The sequence below is a fragment of the Arvicola amphibius genome, chromosome 9 (assembly GCF_903992535.2).
Source record: "Arvicola amphibius chromosome 9, mArvAmp1.2, whole genome shotgun sequence".
Classification (NCBI taxonomy): Eukaryota; Metazoa; Chordata; class Mammalia; order Rodentia; family Cricetidae; genus Arvicola; species Arvicola amphibius.
In genome coordinates, this window is record NC_052055.2 from 69,594,893 (window position 1) to 69,619,270 (window position 24,378).

Below are 24,378 nucleotides of genomic sequence, written 5' to 3' on the forward strand. Positions count from 1 at the left end.
GCTGGGGTTGAATCTCTGGGTACCCTCTCCTCTCACTCCCCAATGCTCACAGACTTCCCAGAATGGAAGCATGATGCTGACCCTACCAGACAGCCTGGCCATTAGGCCTCTGGTCACCCCTGGGATCACTGACCCACTAGACAGCCTGACTATGGAGTCTCTGATCACCCCTAGAACCAACGAGCCTTGGGGTGCATGATCAGACCTCAAAGTTTCTGGGCGTGAAGCTCAAATTTCAAATCATATTTCAAATCATATTTCATCAGTTCTAGAGGCAGGCAGGCTGGGGCCTGCAAAAAGAAGGCAGCAGGGAAAGAAGACATGAGAAGGCCAGGGGCTTGACCACAGTTTCCCCTGACCTAGAAGCTCCTCCCCTAGTGGAACCCAGCACAGAGGGCAGCTGGGCACAAGAGAGAACAAACACCTTCTGCAGAGGCTGGGACCTGAGCAGTACGGGGGAGCCTTCCCAGACAGACCGATGGTCACAGCTGAGGCTCCCAAGCCCCCTTCAGTTCTCGCTCCACCGGTCCCCCGGGATCCCCCAGCAGCTGCAGGAAAAGGACCTCATGGCCAGAAGGTGCCCACTCTCCTCTCTGCTGCTGCTGCTGCTCCAAGGTGAGGAGGGGAGAAAGGAACTATTATGAGTGTGTGTGTGTGGGGGGGGTGCGGCTGCCAGAGGCCTGGTGTGCGGCAAATGCTATGCACGCCCTTGACCTTGTTCTCCAGATCACACTCAGAGGTGCCAGTAGTTCAAAGAGTGGCAGGGCAGACATTCTCTGTGACTCCCGGTGTATGTGTATGTGTGTCTGCATCTCTGTGTGTGTCTACATGTGTCTGTGTGCATGTGCACATCTGTCTGTGTGTCTGGGGGGGGGGGGTGTCTGAGTCTATGTGTGTGTGCATCTGCATGTGTGTGCGTGTCTGTCTATGTGTTTGTGTGTGTGTGTCTGTGTCTCTGCATGTGTCTGCATCTGTGTGTGTGTGTGCGCATCTGTCTGTGTGTCTGTGTGTGGGGGCATGTGCCTGCGTCTGTGTGTGTGCATCTGCTTGTGTGTGCGCATCTGTATGTCTCTGTGTGTGTCTGTGTCTCTGCGTGTGTCTGCATCTGCGTGTGTGTGCGCATCTGTCTGTGTCTCTCTCTGTGTGTGTGTGTGTGTGTGTGTGTGTGTCTGCATCTGTGTAGGTCCGTGTGTGGGCTTATTGGTATGAGGGTGGAGGTCTGTCTACTACTCCTGGTCCAGAAGATGGTCAATGAGCTAGAACCCCCAAAGTCAGGAGGGTCTTCTGATCAGAAAAAATCAAAGGGAAGGTAATATTTTATTACATTAACTTATGTGCACATGCACACATTTAGAAACATGTCACGGCACATGTGTGGAGGTCAGGGGACAACTTGTAAGAGTCAGATCTCCCCTGCCACCATGCAGAACAAGGGACTGAACTCAGTTCATCAAGCAACACTGCAGCGTACACCAGCTAACACATCTCGTTGGTCTGGAGGAAGGGGTAGATTTTGTTTTGTTTTGTTTTGTTTTGTTTTGTTTTGAGACAGGGTCTCACTCACAGAGGCTCTGGTTGTCCTGGAACTCCCTTTGTAGACCATGTTGGTCTTGACCTCACAGAGATCTGCCTTCCTCTGCCTCTCAAGCATGGCTTTAAAGTGTGTGCCACCACACCTAGAGTAAAATAATTCCTTGTGCTATAAGAAGTGTAGTAAATTCTAAGTTTAGTGGATCACAACTGTGCCTACTCATCTTCACATTGTGACTCTTTTCATACACACACACAGTCATCACAGATGCAGACACACGCAGAGACATAGACACACACACACAGATACACAGACGCACACACACACACGCAGATGCAGACACACGAAGAGACACAGACACACACAGAGAGACACACAGACATGCACACACACTCAGATGCACACATACACAGACGCAGACACATGCCCCCCACACACAGACACACAGACAGACGTGCACACAGACACATGTAGACACATGCACACACAGACTCAGACACACATACACACAGAGACGCACATACACACACATGCACACAGATGATTACACACACACAGGCACATGCACACACAGATGCAGGCACACAGACAGATACACATACACGCACACAGATGCACACACACACACCTATAGGGGGAGAAATTGCAGAGACCAGGTGCGGTAACACAAGCCTGTAATCCCAGCACTCAGCAAGTGGAAGCAGAAAGATAAGAGTTCAAAGCCAGCCGGGCGGTGGTGGCGCACGCCTTTAATCCCAGCACTCGGGAGGCAGAGGCAGGCGGATCTCTGAGTTCGAGACCAGCCTGGTCTACAAGAGCTAGATCCAGGACAGGCCCTAGAAACTACAGGGAAACCCTGTCTCGAAAAACCAAAAAAAAAAAAAAAAAGAGTTCAAAGCCAGCCTGGGCTGCATGAAACCCTGTCTCAAAATAGGAAATACATGCACAAACGCGTAACAGATCCGTATTTTAGTATCTTAGTCTTACATGTCAGTTTACCTAAGATAACAAATATTAGTGTGTCTGGAGACATGGCTCAGCAGTTAATAGCATTGGCTGCTCTTCCAGAGGACCCAGGTTCAATTCCCAGCACCCACATGGCAGCCCACAACTGTCTATCACTCCAGTACCAGGGCATCTTCACACCAATACACATGAAATAAATTTAAATAAAGTATTGGAAAAAAGAACTATTAGTGACCCATAACTCCCAGGAGATAATGTCCAAAGAAAGTGTATATATTTTTTAAAGTAATACACACCCACACACACACTCATCTACCCCACACACAATTAAAAATTAATAAATGCAATATAATGCAACTTAAAATTTTTAAAGAAAATTGGTTTCTTATAGCTATGTTGATAGAAATAAGAGCTTTTAAACAACTTCAAAAGCTTATTTTTTTTATTTTTACCAAAAACAAAGTATTTGGTATGTCTTTGTTATACCCAGATCTCAGGGTCCCCCCAAAAACCACCACAGAGTCCGAAGTCATTTGCAAAAGAAAAGAGCCTTTATTCAAACTTAAGTCTGGACCCTCCATGTGCCCGACACAACAGTACCATTGGAGAGCACCAGGCCCAGTCAGGGTGGGGTTTATCATGCTAGAGGTTGGGGGTGAGAAGGGATCCCTGATTGACTAGCATGTGTCTAGGGGTGTCTTAGTGAAAGAGGGCAGGTACGTGCTGGGCTCAGGCATCTGGTGTGGAGTGGCATTTCGCTTGTATTTTATTAATAAAGCTTGCCTAAGGACCAGAGTGTAAAAAGCCCCACTGGTCAGTCTTACAGACCAGGCAGTGGCAACCCACACCTTTAATTCCAGTAGCCACACTAATTGCCTTAGAAACCGGGCAATGTGTGCCTTTAATCCCAGTGGTGCACGCCTTTAATCCCAGCCCTAGAGAGGAATATAAAATGGGAGGAAACAGCTCTCAGGCACAGTCTCATTCTGAGATTCCTGGAGGTAGGATCGCCATTCGGACTGAGGACGAGGTAAGAGTAAGTGACTGGCTGCTTTGATTTTTGGGTCTTCAGGTTGAACCCCAATATCTGACTCTGTGTTTTTATTAATTGTGCTTCACTGGTGATCCTGTCTACAGACATTGGGACATTAGGTATTTCCTTTGGAATGTTAGGTATTTTCCCCTTGGATGTCTCAGTCTGTGGTCTTTGCTGGAACCAGCTGTAGCCTTTGGGTAAAATGAAAAGTAGGCCTACTCTATGACTGGCTGCATTTGAGCCTGTCATGGCAGAAGTATAGCCAAGCTGCACTGGGTGCCACAGTCTTCAAAATGTACCTTTGACTATCAGTAGTAATTTTTAATTTTTTTGTCTTTTAGCCAAATATGGTGCTGTGGATCTATAATCCCAGTGCTCAGGAATGGAAGACATCAGGATTTTGAATTCTACACCTGAGTAGGTTACAGAGTGAATCACGGCTAGTCTGAGCTATATGAGATCATACTTCATAAAAACAGTGTCTAGAAATGTACCCCAGTGGTGGGTATCTGCCTAGTGTGCACAAGGCCCCATGCTCCTCACCACCTCAAGAAAGACCCAGTGGTGGGGTGTCTGCCTAGCGTGCACAAAGCCACTATCCAAAATAGAAATTGTGGGCTTTGAACTATGCTGTTTCTCTGCTCAGCAGCCTCTCCCATGCTCTAGAGTCTTTCTTAATAAACTGTCCACTTCTCTCGCATTAAGAATGGAAACTAGGGGCTGGAGAGACGGCTCAGCTGTTGAAAGCACTGGGTGTGCCTGCAGAGGATCTGCTCTGTTCTCAGAAACCACACAGAAGCTTGCAACCATCTGTAACTCCAGTTCCAAAGCATCTATTCCGGTTTCTGACCCTTGTGGGCACTGCAGACATGTGGTACACATATGTACAGTGTACTCTTACACATAAAACAAAAATAAGAACATCTTTTAAGAAGAAAAATTAGAAAGCTTTAGCTAAATTTATTTTTTGTAGAAAAATTAGATTCTGGGTCCAAGGATTTACATTTATCATAGTTGATAGAAGCAAATTTCAAAATGTCCTACCGCACTATGAATGATTATGAGAGTAACTTCTGCACAGATGCAGCACCCAGACTAGCAGCTTGCTCAGTTGAGAGTCATCAGTCACCAAGACAATGCCACAACCATCCTCCGGCACTGTTCTGAGCTTCTCACATTCAAACCTTAGATTTGATTCACGTGGACAGCATGTCTCTTCCTTCTGTGGTGACCTGAAAGAAAATGGCCCCAAAGGGAGTGGCACTATTGGGTGTGACTTTGTTGGAGTAGGAATGGCCTTGTTGGAGAAAGTGTGTCACGTGGGGGTGGACATTGAGGTTTCCTATGCTCAGGATTCCACCCAATGTGACTGTCAGTTGACTTCCTGCTGCCTGGTAAAGATGTAACCAGCACCACATCTGCCTGCACGCTGCCATGCTCCCCATCATTATCATAATGGACTGAACCTCTAAAATTGTAAGCGAGACACCTCAATTAAATGCTTTCTTTATAAGAGTTGTGGTCATGGTGTCTCTTCACGGCCATAGTAAACCCTAACTCAGACACCTTTCTCACTTCAAAACATGAATAGAGCTATCCTGAGACCCTGTCAGAAAAAAAAACTAACAACAACAGCAAAACCCCACTATGGCAAAGCTCCACCACAGGAAGGAATGGTGCAGCTCACGTCTCCAAGACATGGCTCCCGTTTGCAGACACATTAGTTGTTGAGCAGAACAGACTTTTGCACTTGGACTTGGGGTTGTAAGAGATGGTGTTGACGGCTCACTTCTCTGTGAACACACAAGAGAGTGGCTTCAACATTCATGTTTTCTTATCTATGTGCAGGGGTGTGTGGGGGTGTTCACATGTTTGTGGAAGCCAGATAGCAGAATTCCCCAAAAGCCATCCACATTGTTTTTCATTTGTTTTGTTGTTGTTGTTTCTGAGATGAGGTCTCCCTCTGGGACCTGAGGTTCCCTGCTTAACCTAAGCTGCCTGGCCCCTATTGTGAGCGTCAGGGAGAGCCTCCTGCCTCTGCTTCGCCAGGCCAGGGACTACAAGTGCCTACCACCACACCTAGTGGATGTGGTTGGTTCCTCAGGTGATAGCCACCATCTAACCTCCCAACATCTCTCAGTGGCTGGAACTTGCCAAGTAGGCTAATCTGGCTGACCAATGAGTCCCAGGAGTCCAGCTACCTCTGCCTCTCCAGCGCTGGGACTGGAAGCACCTGACAAGAATCTTGACTTTTTTTCTTTTATGTGGTGTGGTGGTTTGAATAAAAATGGCCCCCATAGACTCATAGGGAGTGGCGTTATTTGAAAGGATTAGGACATGTGGCCTTGTTGGAGTAGATGTGGCATTTTTGGAGGAAGTGTCTCACTGGGGGTGGGCTTTGAGGTTTCAAATGCTCAAGCCAGGCCCAGTGTCTCTCTCTTCCTGCTGTTTGCTAATCAAGATATAGAGCCTCAGCTGCATCTAGTTCACAAGCAGGAGCCAGAGAGAGAGCTGACTGGAATGGTGTGGACTACCTCAGCGCCACCCCCAGTGACACACCTCCTCCAACAAAGCCACACCTCCTAATCCTTCCCAAACAGTTACACCAACTGGGGACTAAACATTCAGATATATGAGCCTATGGAGGCCAGTCTCATTCAAACCCGCCACACCGCCTTAGTGTCCCACCAGGGACTGACTTCCCCACAGTCCAGGGGAATGAATATGGGGGCAGATGTCAGAGGTGAACATCTAACAGCCTGGGGTATAAAGGAATTCTGGGTAGGAGACAAGAAGTCTGAACTTTGGTTAATGTTCCTGGCCCAGAGCCACATCAACTGGCCCACAAGGATGCTCTGCGTGATGTCATGAACACAACAACTTCAGCTTTCCCAAGTTCCAGCCCTGTCTTCCCCTCTGAACCCACGGGTCCTGCACTCAGTCTGGCTCCTTTCCTGCTGTGAGAGCAGACGGTTATCCCACCCACTAACCCAGGTCCCTTCTCTTCCCTGACAGCCTCTGCATCCTCACAGGCAGCCTGGGTTCCCCACAACCTCGTCTTCCCACAGACACAGAGCTCTGAGTCCCAGAATGGAGGAGCCAGTGCAATCCCCGTAGCTCTGGCTACTGCTGCCAGCTCTACAGGGTGAGTTCTAAGCAGGACCTGATCCACACAAGCCTGTGATGGGTCTGCAGACAAGGCCACCACTCAACCATGTCTTGTATTTCTCTTCTCTCTCCAGGCTGCAGAACTCCACCCGGGACTCTGATCCTGCAGCCCTCAACACCTTGGTCTCTGCGTTCTATGGACTCCTGATCATCAAGATCCTGATGCTGATAGCTTTGCTCCCCAGGTGCATAGTGGGACTGGGGGCAAATGGAGCAGAGAACACGTTCTGTCTTGGTGGCTCAGAACAGGAACCTACCAGAGAACAGAGGTGAGAAAAAATGTTGATAGCCTTTCAAGTCTGAAGCCATGCACCTTGCATCCTCCTGCAGACCTCTTGCCCGCCTTAGTCTTTGAGAGCAGACTTGTAGGCAGGCATTTCCTCCACGCTTCAGTCCCCTGCTCCCACCCTTCACCACAACCAGAAAACCTCTCCATCACCTACTCTTCAGCTGTCATCCTAAGTTCTGAGTGAGAGAGTAGTAGTCACAGGAGGAAATGAGTCACCAGCTTAGGGACAGAGGACATGTAGAGAAATGTACACAGGGTCAGGTAAAAGGCATGGGGCCAACTCCGGAAAGTGGAGAGAGTCATGGCAGGCCAGGAGCAGCATTGCTGAGGGCACATCTGTGGGGAGAAAGAGTACACCTGTGGGGAGAAAGGGCACACCTGTGGGGAGAAAGGGCACACCTGTGGAAAGAAAGTGCATACCTGTAGGGAGAAACAGTGTACCTGTGGAGAGAAAGGGCACACCTGTGCAAAGAAAGGATACAGCTGTGGAGAGAAAGGGCACACCTGTGCAAAGAAAGGATACAGCTGTGGAGAGAAAGGGTACACCTGTGGGGAGAAAAGGCACACCTGTAGGGAGAAAGGGCAAACCTTTGGGGAGAAAGGGCACACCTATGCAGAGAAAGGGAACATCTGTGAGGAGAAAGGGCACATCTGTGGGGAGAAAGGGCACACCTGTGGGGAGAAAGAGTATACCTGTGAAGAGAAAGGGCACACCTGTGGGGAGAAAGGGTACACCTGTGGAGAGAAAGGGAACACCTGGGATGAGAAAGGGCACACCTGGGAGGAGAAAGGGCACACCTGTGGGGAGAAAGGGCACACCTGTGGGGAGAAATAGTATACCTGTGAAGAGAAAGGGCACACCTGTGAGGAGAAAGGGCACACCTGTGGGGAGAAAGGGCACACCTGTGGGGAGAAAGAGTATACCTGTGAAGAGAAAGGGCACACCTGTGGGGAGAAAGGGTACACCTGTGAGGAGAAAGGGAACACCTGGGATGAGAAAGGGCACACCTGGGATGAGAAAGGGAACACCTGTGAGGAGAAAGGAAACACCTGTGAGGAGAAAAAGTACACCTGTGAGGAGAAAAGGTACACCTGTGAGGAGAAAGAGCACACCTGTGAGGAGAAAGGGCACACCTGTGAGGAGAAAGGGCACACCTGTGTTCACCAAGAACAGGTATGACTGTCCATTTTTTTCTTTAACCCAGGGCCTTGAGAAAGCCATGTGGGCTGCACAAGAGTTTCCTGGAGGCATCTAACTCAGCCCAGTTCACAAGTCCCAAGATTGGTGGCCTGTCTCCCTCAAGTCGGGGCTCCCAGGACCTCCTCCCTGACCTCCAAATAGCATAATTCTTCAATAAAAGGCCAGAACTTGGTCCAAAGTCCAGGGCTCTACTGCTCAATACAGACCTGAGCCTCCCTAATATTATGTTATCAAGCTGGAGGGCACAGCCTGTGCCCCCTGAGTCAAGTTCAGTCCCCAATCATCAAAAATCAAAAAGAAAAGAAAGAAAAGAAAATTAATAGTGAAGAGCAGAAAGAAACAGATTTATTTCTTGTGACCACGTTGGGAGGAGGGACACAGAGATCTATAACTCCCTCAGGTTCGTCTTTGAGGTCCTGAAGTAAGATTACAGTTTAAGTAGAGGCTAAAGTTATGCACAGCGAAGCAGTCCTGGCCATGTGTGCTCCTGCCCACTACTGATCCATCCTCTCATCCTCTAAGGTCATCTGACAGGGTGTTAGGGCTTGTGAACCCCCACTCCCAGCTACAGCCAGCCTTTTCCATCTCCCAGTGTGAGATTCCTGGGGAAATTCCCGTTTCTCTGGAGTTCATTGTTTCAATAATCTGGTAGTAACACTCAGAGACATAACCATCTCTCTAGATATCTTTATCCATCAGTGGCCAGTACCACACGTCCTGATAAAAGAGAAGCTTTTAACATCCCTGCAGCAGAGTTCTCTTGTGGTATTATGGTGTGTCGGCAGGGCAACTTTCATCGCTTTACTCCATTGGGCTTACTCAGAAGTTGAATACTGTCAATCAGTACAATCATGCTACCCAAGTCTATGCCCCCACTGCACCCCATCCCTCCCACCCCTCACCTATGTATCCCACTGTGCCCCCTTCCCTCCACCCCTCTATGTCACCCACTGCCCCCTTCCCTCCCACCCCTCACCTATGTCCCCCACTGTCCCCCCTTCCCTCCCACCCCTCACCTATGTACCCTACTGTGCCACCCTTCCCTCCCACCCCTCACCTATGTACCCTACTGTGTCACCCTTCCCTCCCACCCCTTACCTATGTCCCCCACTGTGCCCCCTTCCCTCCACCCCTCTATGTCACCCTCTGCCCCCCTTCCCTCCACCCCTCACCTATGTCCCCCACTAAGCCCCCTTCCCTCCACCCCTCACCTATGTCCTCCACTGAACCCCCATCCCTCCCACCCCTCACCTATGTCCCCCACTGTCCCCATTCCCTCCCACCCCTCACCTATGTCCCCCACTAAGCCCCCTTCCCTCCACCCCTCACCTATGTCCCCCACTGTCACCCTTCCCTCCCACCCCTCACCTATGTCCCCCACTAAGCCCCCTTCCCTCCACCCCTCACCTATGTCCCCCACTAAACCTCCTTCCCTCCACCCCTCACCTATGTCCTCCACTGAACCCCCATCCCTCCCACCCCTCACCTATGTCCCCCACTGTGCCCTCCTTCCCTCCCACTCCTCTCGTCCTTGTCACCAAGCTACATGGCTGCAGGCTCTAGACCTTTCTATTGCCCTTCCTTCTGTGTCTCCGCCCAGTCGCTCAGCTCCCAGGGTCCTGCCCAGCTCTCCACTCCCGTGAGGCTGTTATGTCTTTTTCTCTCTGATACGTAGCCCTTCTCTCCAGATAGAGCCTCTGGTTTCACCATCTTTTCTCTCCTTATTCCCATTCAGTTTTCATTAATCTCAGAGGGGCTGTTTCTGTTTGTGGTCACATGAGTGCAGGTGCCTGCAAAGCCCAGAAGAGGGCATCAGATCCCCTAGAGCTGGCATTGTGATCAGTTGTGAGCTGCCATGTGGGTACTGAGGGCCAAATGTCAGTCATCTGAAAGAGCAGTAAGTGCTCTTAACCGCTGAGCCATCTGTCTGAGTTCTTTGTGTTTATGAGATGGGGTCTCATATAGGCCAGGCTGGCTTCCATCCTGCTATGTAACCGAGGCTTATCTTGATCATCCTGCCCTGCTGGGACTACAGCCATGATCCATGTCAAGCTTTCAACAGAGACTTAAGAATCAAGTCTTCAAACCCCACCCCAGCTTTCCCAGACGACTATTCACAATGTCTGTGGTCCACCTTTCATTTCTCAGAATGCCTGTTTGGTTTGGGCGTGCCATCTTTTCTTTGGCAATATTGAAATGTTAACTCCTTTTGTTGTTTCTGAGGCAGGGCTTCCTGTTGCTCAGACTGGACCTGAACACCTGACAAAGGCAATGTTGACCTTGAACTGACCTTCCTGCCTCCATTTCTGGAACTACGGCGACAGCTTGTGCCATGAACCTGGGTCTAAGTGTTTCCTCTTAAACTGATTTTTAAGCTTTGCGTATATTCTCTTTCCTCTGCCTGCTTGTTTGTCTTTTGCTTTCTCCTCTCGTCTGTCTCTCTTTCTTCAGAGCTTTCTGAAAATTCTTGCAGAGTTTCAACAGGTCACAAAGGGAAGGCAAACCATGTGTGCTGTGGGCTCTAGGCTGTCGAGGCAGGAGATGGCTCCATTTTCTCTCCTTGACAGCTCAGAGAAGGCTCTGTGAAGGAAGGGTCAGCCAGATTCAGGATTCTGGAGACTAGATTTGGATCTCATACCCAGGCTCTGTCCTTACTGCCTCAGTAGGGTGTGAGACACTGAGGGAGCTGCCTCTGAGGGAATTCTTGGAAAGACTCACCTCAAATTTTTCAAAGGGAGGCAAGTGAGAGAAAAGAGACAAGATCAGGCCCCTGACCTGCCATTAGCCCCAGGAATTAGATTCCAGAAGTCCAGCTGAATCATGAAGCAGGCTTGTCCTCTGCCATCCAGCCCCATGTCGGTGCTACCTTTTGAGGCACCAGAGGCCCCCCTCTCTCTCTCTGCCTTTAGGGGTTCAATTGTGAAAATGACCTGATTCCTAGTCCTCCTGTCCTCGCCAGCTTCTTCCGGTCTGTGGAGTCACCCCATAGTTAGCCAGCTCCCAACCATGAGCTGAGCACCCCTCAGCCTTGAGGAGCGAGGTCTTTACCTCATCCCCATGCTCTGTATTTCACCCTCCCCTGCTGTGGGACAATGATCTTGTACCCTGTAATATTTGTCAGTTGTATTGCTTTAATAAGACCCTGATTGGCCAGTAGTCAGGCAGGAAGTATAGGCAGGGCAACGAGAACAGGAAACGTCTGAAAAGAGAAGAGTCAGTCTACAGTCTTCACCCAGACACAGAGGAAACAAGATAAAAATGCCTCGCTGATAAAAGGTACCAAGCCACGTGGCTGACACAGAGAAAAGTTATGGGTTAATGTAGGATATAAGAGTTAATAAAAACCTTGAGCTAATAGGCCAACCAGTTTATGATTAATGTAGACCTCGGTGTGTTTCTTTGGGACTGAACAGTTGTGGGACCAGGCAGGACAGAAACCTCTGTCACCACTCCCTTTTCAGGAGGAGTGGGGAAGGGCACCACAGTTACCTCGGAACATCCACCACCTGGAGTCCTCACCAAAGGCCGGAGGAGAGGATCCCAGACCAGCACTCATTTCTAAGAGGCACTGATGTAGCAAGTCCATCCGTATATGTGTTGCTTTTATTGGTTAATGAATAAAGGAGCTGGCTTGGCCTATGAAATGGTAGAGTGGAACTAGGTGGGGAAAACCAAACTGAATGTTGGGAGAAAGAAGGCAGAGTCAGGAGAAACCATGTAACCATCACCAGGGACAGACACACCAGAACCTTGCCAGTGAGCCACAGCCACGTGGCGATACACAGATGAATAGGAATGGGTTAATTCAAGATGTAAGAGTTAGCTAGAAATATGCATAAGCCAATGGGCCAAGCAGCAATTTAATTGATACAGTTTTCTGAGTGATTATTTTGGGGTTCTGGGCAGCCGGGAATGAACAAGTGGCCTCCCACTACAAGGCACCTGTCTTCCTTCTGCCCAAAGGTCAGGGATGGCACTGAGGTCCCCAGAGCAGTCTGTTGACACTTTTCCCACATTCTCTCTGCTCACCAGCACAGTCACCAGAGTCACATCTCAGGGAGACATTGTGAATTCCTGAGGATAGCCCCATTTCTATTAGTCATAGTTTATAGTTATCACGGCTGTGGTGGAACACCACGGTTAAAGACAACTGGGAAGGAAAGGGCTGATTTGGCTTATGCTTCCACATTGTAGTCCATCACAAAGGAAGTCAGGAGCTCCACGGGGATCCTGGAGGCAGGAGCTGATGCAGAGGACATGGAGGGGTGCTGCTTACTGGCTTGCTTCCCATGGCTTGCTCAGCCTTCTTTCTTATAGAACCAGCAGCCAGGGTTGGCATCACACACAGTGGGCTGGCCCTCCCACAGCTATCTCTGATTAAGAAATACCCTACAGGTTTGAACACAGGAGGCTCCTCAGTTGAGGCTCCCTCCTCTCTGATAACTATAGGTTATATCTTGGCATGATTACACCTTTTGTGTTCTCTTCTGAGACACAGACAGACGACATCTGGGAAAGGAACCGATGCCAATGGCCACTCCTGGAGGCTGTTACAGCAGAAGTCAGAGAAAGCCCCTTTGAAGTCCCCAGCTTTCAGCCAGCATCTGGGAGTAGTTTATCCTCACCCTCGCTCACACCAACAACCCAAGTCATCCGAGGCTGGACAGTGATAGGTGGCCGGCCGTATCCAACTGGTACAGGTACACGGTGGCTCGGAGGCTGGGACAGCCATTCCCTGCATGCAGCCCTTGTGCATCCACGCAGTGTGAATGTGAGCTCAGGCCAAGAGCGAGTCTTGAGAAACATATGTGCACATATACGTATGTAGACAGACAGACAGACAGACAGACAGATAGATAGAGACGGCATTGACTTGGGCACGCTTGTTTTCTATATAGCAAGTAGTTCTTTCTTTAGAGACGCCTAATGAATTATTTAAGGACAAAATGTCAGAATATCTGCAATTTATTTTAAAATACCTCTGCATTAAAAAAAATGGAAGGAGTTAAAAATACAGAAGTGAGAGGAGCACCTGGTCTCTGAGCTCAGGTGACAAAGTCCCCCATCCTGCTCTTCTATGCTAATTAGACAGGTGACCTGCAATAGGGGATATACAGAAAAGTACCCTCAGAGTCTGCAACAGGCAACAAATTAGAAGGAACTACCTCCCCAGCTGTCCCCACAGCAGGACATCCTCCCTCCTCCCTCCTTTCTCCCTCCCTTCCTCCCTAGCCACCTCTTCTCTCTGTCTCTCTCTCTCTCTCTCTCTCTCTCTCTCTCTCTCTCTCTCTCTCACACACACACACACACACACACACACACCCTAGCTGGCCCAGAATCCTCTAGGTAGACCAGGCTGACCCCTCAAATTCACAGATGGCTGTCTGCCTCTGCTTCCCCAGTGCTAGGATAAAGGTGTAGCGGTGCAGCATCTCAGTGCAGCCCTGAACTAGCATTGCTCGCCAGACCACTGAAATGACTGCACCTCCCACAAAAGTTCCTAGGGGGTTTAAATCTCTTCTTTTGGCAAATTATGCATGAATATTAATAAGGAAAAGATACATCTGATTTTCTCACCTATTTTTTTCAGCAAGTATTACTGATGCTTTAGCAACGGAGACCGGGGAACTAGTGATCCAGCCAGGCTTCCAGGGTGAGGCTTCCCCCATTGCACCAACCCCATCAGTGCTTTCTATCCCATGCCTCTCACGCCACCTCCATCTTTGCTCTTTGCTCTTGGGTTTGATTCTGCCACCTGTGCCCAGTCTATGCCTGAATGTGCTCCGATTGTAGCTGGATTTCATCTTCCTCTCTACTGTCTCCTTCCTTCTCCTCCCCATCTTTCCTCCCCAGTTCTCTGCCTGTCGGGTCTTACGAACCCAGTAGTGTGTGGTAGAATTTGTAACACTAGTCACTGTTCACATGCCTGTCCTCCCTGACAGCCTGTCTTTCTAGGGTGGATAGATAAGTCCAGGACCCAGAAATTGGTGGGGAAAATTGAGTAGACCACAGCTCCCCTCCACCAAACTTGCTAGGGGTTGAGGGGGAAGCTAGGCAAGGAGGTGACAGAGAACCCAGGAGTTTCCTGAGGCTGCCCAGGAGAAGCAGAACCAAGGCATCTCAGGGCCAAGGGAGCTCCAAGCACATGAAGGGAGAGCCTCCTAACCTCCCCTTGCTTTTACCTCTTTCTTCAGAGAACACTCCCAGGCCTCCGACGTTCTCCAACAAGATCTTGAGCCTGTCTCAATTCCTCCTCAAGTGTTCTCAGGGGTCCTGAGAAGCCAGGCCCAGCTCCCAGGGACCACTTCACTCCCTCAGCCCCTCACTCCTCACTCAAGAACTTAAAGAGAAGGGCTGCCTGGAGGGAGCCTCTTTCTTATAGCTTCATCTGGCCTGTGTGGGCACTGGACAACAGGTACAGGCTGGGAAGATGGGCCAAGCAGGACAGGAGGCAGTACAGCAAGCAGAGCGAGCAGGTTGTTCCACTCTGGGCAGCCCACCTATAGCTTGAAGCCTGAGGAGACACAGCTAAGCCCAAGAACCAAGAGTGAGTCGCTGTAGTCAGTGCCCTATGCACAAGGGAGAATGGACAAGTCCCCGCAACTAGGCCGTCCCCAGTCCCAAGCACGCAGCGGTCAGCACACAAGAGTTCATGACTCCCCCGGAACTGCAGACATGGGCTGGCTCTCTGCTCTGCTGAGTTCCAAGGGATGAACTTGGGCACACCAGCAGGGAATTCAGGGCTCCTTACCATCATCAGTATGCTAAGAATTATCCCTAGGTGTTCCCTGGGGAAGGACTGGCCTTACATCCAGGTATCTCCCTTCAGAGTGCCAGGGACCAGGCCAGAGGAAGTTTCCACCTGAAAAACAGTCCTTTTGTGTGTAAAAGGGGAGGGTGATGGCTATTCTCGGTTGTTAACTTGAATTAGCTAAGATTTAAAGATGGAGGGATTTTTGCTTAATTTGAAGTAGGTAGATCCACTTCTAGTCTGGATCTTGAGGAGGGAAGAAATGCCTCTACTCTGGGCCACACCTTCTGCTGGAAGCCTATTGAAGGGCTTGGAGGAAAGAAGCTTTTGAGCTTTCCCTGCTTGCTCTCACTGGCAAGTCCATTCCCTCACTGGCCTTAGAGCCTGCTTCTTCTGCACTGCAGCATCTACTGGAGACCAGCTGAGACATCCAGCCTCAGAGAGCGCAGCTCCTGGATTCTTAGACTTTCTGTTCACAGCCAATCACTGTTTGATTACCTGAACCATAGCCTGCAAACCATCCTAAAAAATCCCTTTCTATAGATAGAGAGATTCCGTCTATAAGTTCTGTAACTCTAGAAACCCCTGACTAATGCAGGGAGGGTGCATGTTTGTGTACATGCAGGAACACATGTGTATGCACATGTGAGTGTGCATGAAGAGGCCAGAAGTCAAGCCCAAGTGTTACTCAGGAGCCATCCACCTTGGATCTCTCATTCCTTTTTTGCATGTGTATGCGTGTGTGCATATATGTTTGAATGTATATGTGTGCATATGTGCAGACAAGTGTGTGTGCGTGCATGTGTACATGTGAAAGTGGAAACCCAAAATCAACATTGGAGGCCTTTCTCAACATCCTCCACTTTATTCAGTGAGACAGGTGTTGCGGGAGTTCCTTTTGCTCCTTCAGCCAATAGCCAGCCGCTGAGATACCAGCCCATTGGGGCGTGATCTCTCTTTAAAAAAGCGGCAATTGCCCTCTGCTTGCTCTCTGACTTCTGGCTCCGCTTCTGGCGACTAGGCTCCTTTCCTGATTGTGCAGAGGGCTGTTGTCTGGGAAAGTGATCTGTAAGTTTTCCCCTTTAAATAAATAACTATTCTATTAATCATAATTCTGAACCTGTGTGGGATTGTTAATGACTTACGCCTTCAGGCAGGGGCTCTTGATTGAACCTAGACCTCACCAATTCCACTGTCTAGCTAGGCAGCTTGCCCTAGAGAGCCCCTGTCTCCATCTCCTCAGAAGGGGATTATAAGTATCTTCACCACACCTGGCTTTTCATGTGGATGCTGGGGATTGAACTCAGGATCTCACGCTTGCATAACAAGCCCTTTCCCCAAGCCATCTCCTCAGTCCTCTGAAAAACAATGCATACACATGTCAAAAGATACCACAGAAGATATTTTTAAATAGTAGTAATTATGATACACAAAGATGACTATCCAAAATACAAAGGGGACTTTGGAATTGATAAGTAAGAGGCGACAGCTGAATAGAAGGAGCAGAACAATGGAAGCTGCCACCCAAAGAAACGTGCACAGAAAGGTAACATATGAAAGGTGAGATCAACTTTATCAGTAAATGGGAACTGCAAATTAAAAACAACAATGAGCAGATCATTTTGTAGCCATCAAATTAATAACAACTTAAAAGCCAGGCTATTCCCAGCGGCGATGGTGGTTGTGAGGAAATCCAGTCGCGAAAGCTGAAGGAATTCACGCATCCTTAGGAAATCAGTTCAGCCAGATTTATCAAACTATTACATGTACATCCACTTCCTCCTGACAAATCCACTTCTGGTAAGTATGAGTACACACAAATGATGTGTGTACCAAGAAAAAGACAAAAAGCTGTTGCTACAGTCCAAAGTCATGCTGCTGTCTAGGGGCCATGCTGCCTCTGGAGGCCATATTGATATAGGTGTCCTGCACTGCTGCCTGAGGCCACGGTGATGTTCAGGTCTCTGCTTCCACCAAGGACCATGTCTGGGTGTGGGGTTCTACTGCAGCTGAGGTCTGTGCTGACCACCGAAGCCTTGTTGGTGTCCGGGAGCTGTGGTGACTCCGAGGGCTATTGATGTGAGTTGCCTGGGCTGCCACCTGAGGGCAGTTGATGACCTAGGCAGATGCAGCAGCCAAGGGCTGTGTTGATGTCTGTGGCCTGTACTGTCACCGGAGACCACGCTGCGGTCAGTGGCACATGCTGACACTGGAGACCATGTGGATGTCCGTGGTCCACACTGTCACCAGATCCTGTAGAAGTCCATGATCCGTGCTCCTGATGACTGTAAAGGTCATGGTATTTTGTCATGGTATTGATGACTGCAGGCTCATTGAGAAAGGGGGACATAGAAGGCTTCTGTGACAATGCCTATGCCCACCCCCTGAAAAAGCAACACCCTAGATGGAAAGTCGTGGAAAGAACTCTTAAGATTGTGGTAAAGATGCTGAAGTGTACCTCTCCACAGCTGATGGCTTCTGGGGGGGGAGACACAGGTGGGGAAGGACTTGGTGTTCTCTAAGGGACTGGCCACCGGGAGTTTGACAATGCATGAAAGACAAGATCAACTTTATCATTAAATGGAAGATGCAAATTAAAAACAACATTGAGGGGCTGGAGAGATGGCTCAGTGGTTAAGAACATTGCCTGCTCTTCCAAAGGTCCTGAGTTCAATTCCCAGCAACCACATGGTGGCTTACAACCATCTGTAATGAGGTCTGGTGCCCTCTTCTGGCCTGCAGGCATACACACAGACAGATTATTGTATACATAATAAATAAATAATAAAAATATATATAAAAACATATATTTTTGAGTGGATCATTTTGTACCCATCAAATTAATAACAATTTAAGATTGGCTGTTCCCAACAGTGATAGTGGTTGTGAGAAAATTCAGTCTCAAAAGCTGTTGGTTGACCATGAGCAAAACAAATTGGACTTATTTTTTGTCTTCCTTCCTTCCTTCCTTCCTTTCATTTTCTTCTTCTTTTGGGGGGATTCCAAAAGTTGGGGTGGACCTGGGAGTACTGGGAATTAAGGATGCTCAGAGTTCATGATGTGAAGTTCTCGAAATCAATAAAAATAGTATGGAAAAAAGAAGATGTTAGTTATGGCTTTGTAGACAGTGGTCATGCTTAGAAACCAATCAAATGGACACAAATGGAGGAGGAGCTGATAAACGAGGCCACGTCTACATCACAGGGTGCCACGCGGAGGTGTGTGCACTGCAGCTGTGGATTCGCAGGGTGTTACGCGGTTCTGTGTGCACGAGCAGGCGTGCAGTCACCGCTGTCATATGGATCTGTGTGCGCGAGCAGGCACGCATTACGTCACCAGAACATAATTGATTTTCAGAAAAACATACATTGTATGTCCGTTACACTGAAGATGAAAGTCAGGCGGTGGTGGTGCACGCCTTTCATCCCAGCACTCAGGAGGGCAGAGACAGGTGGATCTCTGTGAAGGGAACCTGGGACCTCTGTGCACTGTCTTTGAACTGTCTGTGCGCTTGTAATAATTTAAAGTTTAAAGGTCAGGGTTGGCGAGATGGCTCAGTGGGTAACGGCCCTTGCCACCAAGCCTGACAACCCGGGTTCCATCCCCAGGACCCACACGGTGGAAGGAGAGGACTGACTCCCACAGATTGTCCTCTGACCTCCACATGCATATTATGGTAGGTGTGCATAAATAAACAGATGCAGTAAATGGCTTCTAAAACTAAAGTTCTGTGGAGAAGTGGAGGCAGTTTGTCTTGTTTCTTTGGACTATTAGACAGCTGCTATGAGCCGTTATTTATGGGCTTTTATGTGGGCACAAATTCCTATTTTTCTGGAAGACACGTGAACAACCTCGAGGGATCGTTTTGTCTGTATTCTCCACGATTAAAACACGACTCTTGCTCTGAACCAGATGGCTCCTCTGAAAGCCCATGGGGAGGTGGGTCAGTGCGGACTTGGAGCGGAGGCATTCCGGAGGCAGGGACAGGCAGATCTCTGAGAAACTGAGGACAGCCTGGTCTATATATGGATTTCCAGGCCAACCAGGACTACGCAGTGAGAACCATCCTTAAAAGAAAAAAGCTTATTGGAGGTAACAACCCTGGTGTTAGGTGGGCTACCACATAGCCCTAGGCTGCTCTGCACCCTGATCGCCACAGAATTTTCACATCCCTTGTCTGACAATGGCAATGTCATCCGTGCCCACTAGGAGGCAGCAGAGGACGGAGAATGGTTCCCAGCTCTGAGCTGGAGCTGACACCAAGCAGGATCTCTGCACCTTGCAGTTAGAAAAGGGAGGTTGGCTCATCTGCTCCCTGCCACCGAGGTTGCAGAAGCGCCCTCCTCCCCCGCTCATCCTTTTACCAAGCATCTTGCTTGTCAGGACTTCAGGGATGAAGTTACTCCGGAAACCCAAATCTCCTTGAGTTACTCTGATGACAAACACCTGGCACCTGGCAGAAACCCATAACCTGTCCCTGCGCCCCCTGTCGCCCTGGAACAGCTCCGCATCTGGTATGGACTTCTGTGCAGTGTCCCTCCTGGCTGCTAGGGGGCTGTGTGAGACCACCTGGCGGCTTCCACCATCCAGTCTGAAACATGCACTACAAAAAGCCTGGATGTCACCTTCTTACAGAGTGTGCACATGCACACAAATGCACACACACACACACACACACACACACACACACACACCATTGTCTCACAATCCGGAACAGCCCCAGAGTAAGGCAGGCAGGAGTTATGGGGTATAAACACTAGACACCCTCAGAAATAGGGGTCCTAGGAACCTCACTGGCCAGATTCTGAGGCTGGCCTATTTTTTTAGAGATCCTACCTGCTGTCCAGTTCCAGACAATTTTTAAACTTGTATTGTCGGGAGTGGAGGACATCAGCTGGCCTACATGTTCAATAGTCTATAGTTGAAACAGGACAATTTTTAAAACTCGTAACCCTGAAAAACCAAGAAAACTTAGTTAAATTCCCTTGGTCTTTGTGGACCATTTTTAAAGAACATAAATCAAATGATGCCATTCCTTCCCACCTGACTCATGGTTCAAGGCCCCCCAGCAGGGCCTACAAAACTCCACACCACCTTCTGGGTCCACCTGACCTTCTTTTGACCTCTGCCCCACCCCTCTCCCTGATCTAGATCAGACCCCTCCCACATGTGACTCTACATTTGGGGTCCTCTCTGCCACCCACACTGTCCCTCCAGAAGTCTGCCTGGCCCATCCCTTATTTTGTAAAGGCCTCCTCCTCCCCCATGCGGTCCTCCTGGGCAAGCACTGTCTCTTTCCAGCAGGAACATTCTCTACCTGGAGCCCCACGCTTGTGTCACCTGTCTTTCTACCCAGGGAAAGCGTCAGCACCCCCACCCACGACCCTATCATCACATCGCTGGACATTTGGAAGAAATTCACCGTCTGTGGAATGAACCCATGACCTAGCAAATGTGAACACGCTAGGGTTCTGCTGGTGTGGGCCCTTTGGGCATTTAATTCAATATGTACTGGGGTGCACCTGGCTGTACCCACTGTGCGGAATGCCACATGGTGTTTTGTGGTCAGGAGAGTGGAGAAGGAATCTGATGCAGGCCCAGGTACCATCCAGCCCAGGACGCCTTCTGCCTTTCTCGCTGCCAACCAGGAACACAGCTCCTGGTCACCATGGAGGTGTTTCCAAGGGTGACCCTTCCACCCATTCATTTTTCTTGACTTACATCTCCCATTGTAGGAAATTGGAGGCTCCACCCCCACTTTCCTCTGGCACGTGGTCTGGCTTCCTGGGAGCAAGAGTAGCCTGGAAATTTCCTGTCTGCTCCAGTTTCAGGGCAGCCTGGGTTCCGGAGAAGATCACCCACCGGGATCACCCAGCTGGGCACAGGGAGGCACTGTAAGAGCAAGTCCTTCCCTGATACCCCACAGGGAGGAGAGAGATGGGGGAGGTGACAGTAGCCAAGTTACTGGGGGAGATGAGGAGCCTGATATGCGCAGGCTAGAGTCTTGAGGCAAAAGGATGGCAAAGGGCAGCCCTCTCCGGAACATAGCCAGGCCTACATAGTAAGACCCTGGAGGTAGGGATTGGAGAGAGAGACAGACACAAAGAGATAGAGACAGAGAGAAAGAACATACGTGTTAAGAACCGGGGGTGGGGGGTTCTTCTTGTCTGGTTCTGGGCGCAGGAAGCTCAGGGTTGAAGAGCCTTAAACCCCCTTCTTACAGTCTACATGGATGGAACTTTTCTCTCCTCCCCTTTTCTCCCTCCCCCCCTCCCCCCAGTCTCCAGGGACTGTCTCTCACATCCACTCCCCTTTCCTCCTTGATTTATGCGGCAGAGTGGAACGACCTTCCCTGACCTCATTTTCATGTTGGTGCGAGCACACCCGGAGCCCTCACGGCACATTCCGGAGGAAGAAGCTCGCGACACACTCACACACGCACACTCTCGGTCACGGTGCACACCCGAAACTCGGGCTCCTGGACCCTCCCCCGGGCCTCGAGTTCTCTCCAGCTCTAGCGTCACAGTGGACCTGGGCTGTAGCCGCTCGAAGAATAGAAACTCATTAGCATCTTGCTTTGAATATCATTTGCATTTTATTCCTCTTCTGTCAAAACTCTCAGAACCCTTCCCCAGCCATCAGTTCTTTTCTACAGCTTGAGAATCCTGGGCCCCCATCTCCAGTCTTTCCTTAGGGGGCCCACCCTTGCCGTCTGTTCCTCCACTCCATCCATCCTCGGGTGGCCACCGCCCCCCATCAAAAAGGCTGATTGTAGATCTCTCACAAGTCCCAGGCTCTGCCCTAAATGATGCTATTATAAAGCCTTACATCCACTGAGCAAAGCGCTACGCGAGAGCCCTTTGAGCGAGGAGGAAACTGAGTCACAAAGGTCTTACAGGTATTAGAACTAAAATTCAGGAACAACGAACTTAAATTCCAAAAAACAGGTCGTCAAAATCAAAAGGTTTGCCACTTGACTGCCTGGCCTCGTGCAAGGTCAAATCTTAAGGCAACCGCAGTAGAAGGTCTGTTTGCCCACAAGTAACAAAGTCATCCTCTGGCCAGCCACGACCCCTCCCCCAGCCCAGCCGCTGTGGGTGAGGGGACCAAAGCCCATTCCCAGCTCCCCCTTGTAGTCCGACTGGCCCCAGTCCTGACCCCTTTCCCAAGCGCAGGATCAGCCGAGTCCCGTCGCCTTGCTCATGGGGTCGTCTGTCCGCACAGGCTAGTTAAGAAAAATAAACACCGTTCCAAACCAAGGCCATTCCTTTCAAGCCGGTCCCCGCCGCCAGCCAGAGAAATGCAAACAGCAGGGGGAACGACAGGAGCCCGCCCCGGCCCCCGCGCGCGAGCTGCGGGTGGGAGGGCCAGGCCGGGTAACCTGAGCCTCCGCGCCGGCTCCCTGCGAGCTGCCCTCCGCCTGCCCCTTCGCCCCTGACCCCGAAGACGACGCACCCTCACTCTGCGCCCCCCCAAATACACACACACACACACACACACACACACACACGGGACCCGGGGCAGCACAACTAGACGTCCAGAGCTGTCCTCTTCGTGGGGGATCCCCCATCACCGTGGGTCATCCGAGAGCAGCACCCAGTGCTCACCGGCTCTCAGTGCTAGGAGTCATTAAACCCCAAAGAGGGAAGGGCACGTTGGGGAGGTGACCGGAAGCCTAACAGATCAAGGTTGGGGACCGCTTCTACACGTATTCACGCATCATTCCACGATGGGGGAAAGACATCGAGTTCCCACGCGTGAAATACCTGGCACAGCCTGACCACAGTGGGCCCGACAAGGGCAAAAGGTTAGCATTTAACCTGGAGGGAGTATGCAACCAGGCTCACAGCCAGACTCGCTCTGAGCGTGTTTGCTCAAGATTTTTAAAAACGTAGACTCCAAGGGGAAGATGTCCCCAGGCGGCTCCGAACTCTGCTGGTAGGAAGGAAACGTAGGCACCGAGGACGTGACAGCGCCACCCTCGCTTTGGAAAGGATCTAGAGAGGCCAGTAGCTGTACGTGCCCTTGAACATCTGAAATCTTGGCAAGATGAAGTCACCTACTCCAGGAGTCGCTGCGCTGAGTGACCTAGCCTTCGTCTGACACACCCTGGGATTCCCCCACGATTTCATTCCCCTAAGGGCTACTACCGTGGGAGTTCTGCGGGGCCTCGAGGCGTAGCGAATTGGGGGGAGGGTCGGCGGTGCGCCCGCATCCCTTCGAATTCCTTCTCAGAGAAGATGGGCCGCACTGACGTAGAAATTGGGTGTAAAGCTTCGCCTCACTACTGCTCCCCAGATTCTGCACCTGGTGTACCTCTCCCAGAAGGGACTTTCTCAAAAACTCTCCCAGTTCCCGAGACGTCGTGCGCGCACAGGCGCGCACACGCATTCCTGAACATTTTGAGCTCGCCCCCTGGTGATCTGTGCACCTGCGTTACTAAGGAGCGCGTCTGGCTGGCTGTGTAACTCGGACTCCTCGGTAGTACCGATCCTTGACTACCCTCCCCCCCCTCATTCTCTGCACCTGAACACCAGTACTTGTTAAGTGTGCGGGCCGCCCGCTTGCGGGCACACACCTTCTCCTCACAGACGTGTCCAACGTTTTAGAGATCCCCTTCTTTGCACTTTGGTTAAGAGAACAGATGTGAGCCCGGGAGAATTCTTTTCCTAAGATTTTAGGGAGTTTCTCTACTAGTGTAGTAAATGGGTAAGTAGACATTTCTTCCAGAGTCCGGGGTCACTCCAGCTTTCTGAGCCGATTCCTTTCGCCCCTGAGGCCGAGAAAGCCCACCAGAAAGAATCTATTCATTTCGGATCAAAAGCACCACTTTGGACGCGGACAATAAATCTGTACCCCTCAAGTCCTCACGACCGCTGCTCCTCCTGAACCCTGCGGTGTAGACGCCCTTTAAGAGAGCCCCTGGTGGGATCAGATTTGAAACTCCACCTTGGGGTTCCGAGTTCAGCAGCGTTTGACCCGTCAGACCCTCGATGCCTCTCCTCCAAGTCCGGTTTCCCTTCCGTCACCCAACCCCCCTGCCCTAGCGCTCAATCCCCCGAGAGAGGACGCGGCTGACAGTTAAATTGCAAAGTAGGCCGAGCTGGGGGTTGAAAAGGGACCGCGTGTCTTTAACCGGCCGCGCAGACAAAGCGTCTATCCTCCAAGCAAGAGAAGCTGGGCGCAGCCTCGCACAGACCTGTCAGCGTGTCTCCCGCGCTTGGGAGAGAGTTTGCGAAGTCATAATTATATCTCTTAACCTGTCTTGCTCTCTGTAGAAGAAGGTCCCATTATATTGAAATGAGATTATTAGCCATCAAATTCTTTCTCAGGAGTTTTTTTCTTTCTTTTTTTTAAATTCAAATACCTTAACGACTTGGCAATTGCATTTTCATCAGATTTAGTTGGCGCCCCAGCCCGGTGCGGGAGCCAGGGC

At 50.2% G+C, this 24,378-nt stretch overlaps 1 protein-coding gene across 1 annotated transcript; it reads left to right on the forward strand.

Annotated features, from left to right (window-relative positions):
• Nucleotides 1-478: 478 nt before the first annotated feature.
• Nucleotides 479-21,460, forward strand: LOC121677313. The gene is given in 7 exon segments (XM_042055754.1): nt 479-577; nt 2,988-3,124; nt 4,299-4,407; nt 6,566-6,678; nt 6,776-6,970; nt 21,279-21,429; nt 21,431-21,460. Coding segments are annotated over 7 exon segments (834 nt in total).
• The last annotated feature ends 2,918 nt before the right edge of the window (nt 21,461-24,378 follow it).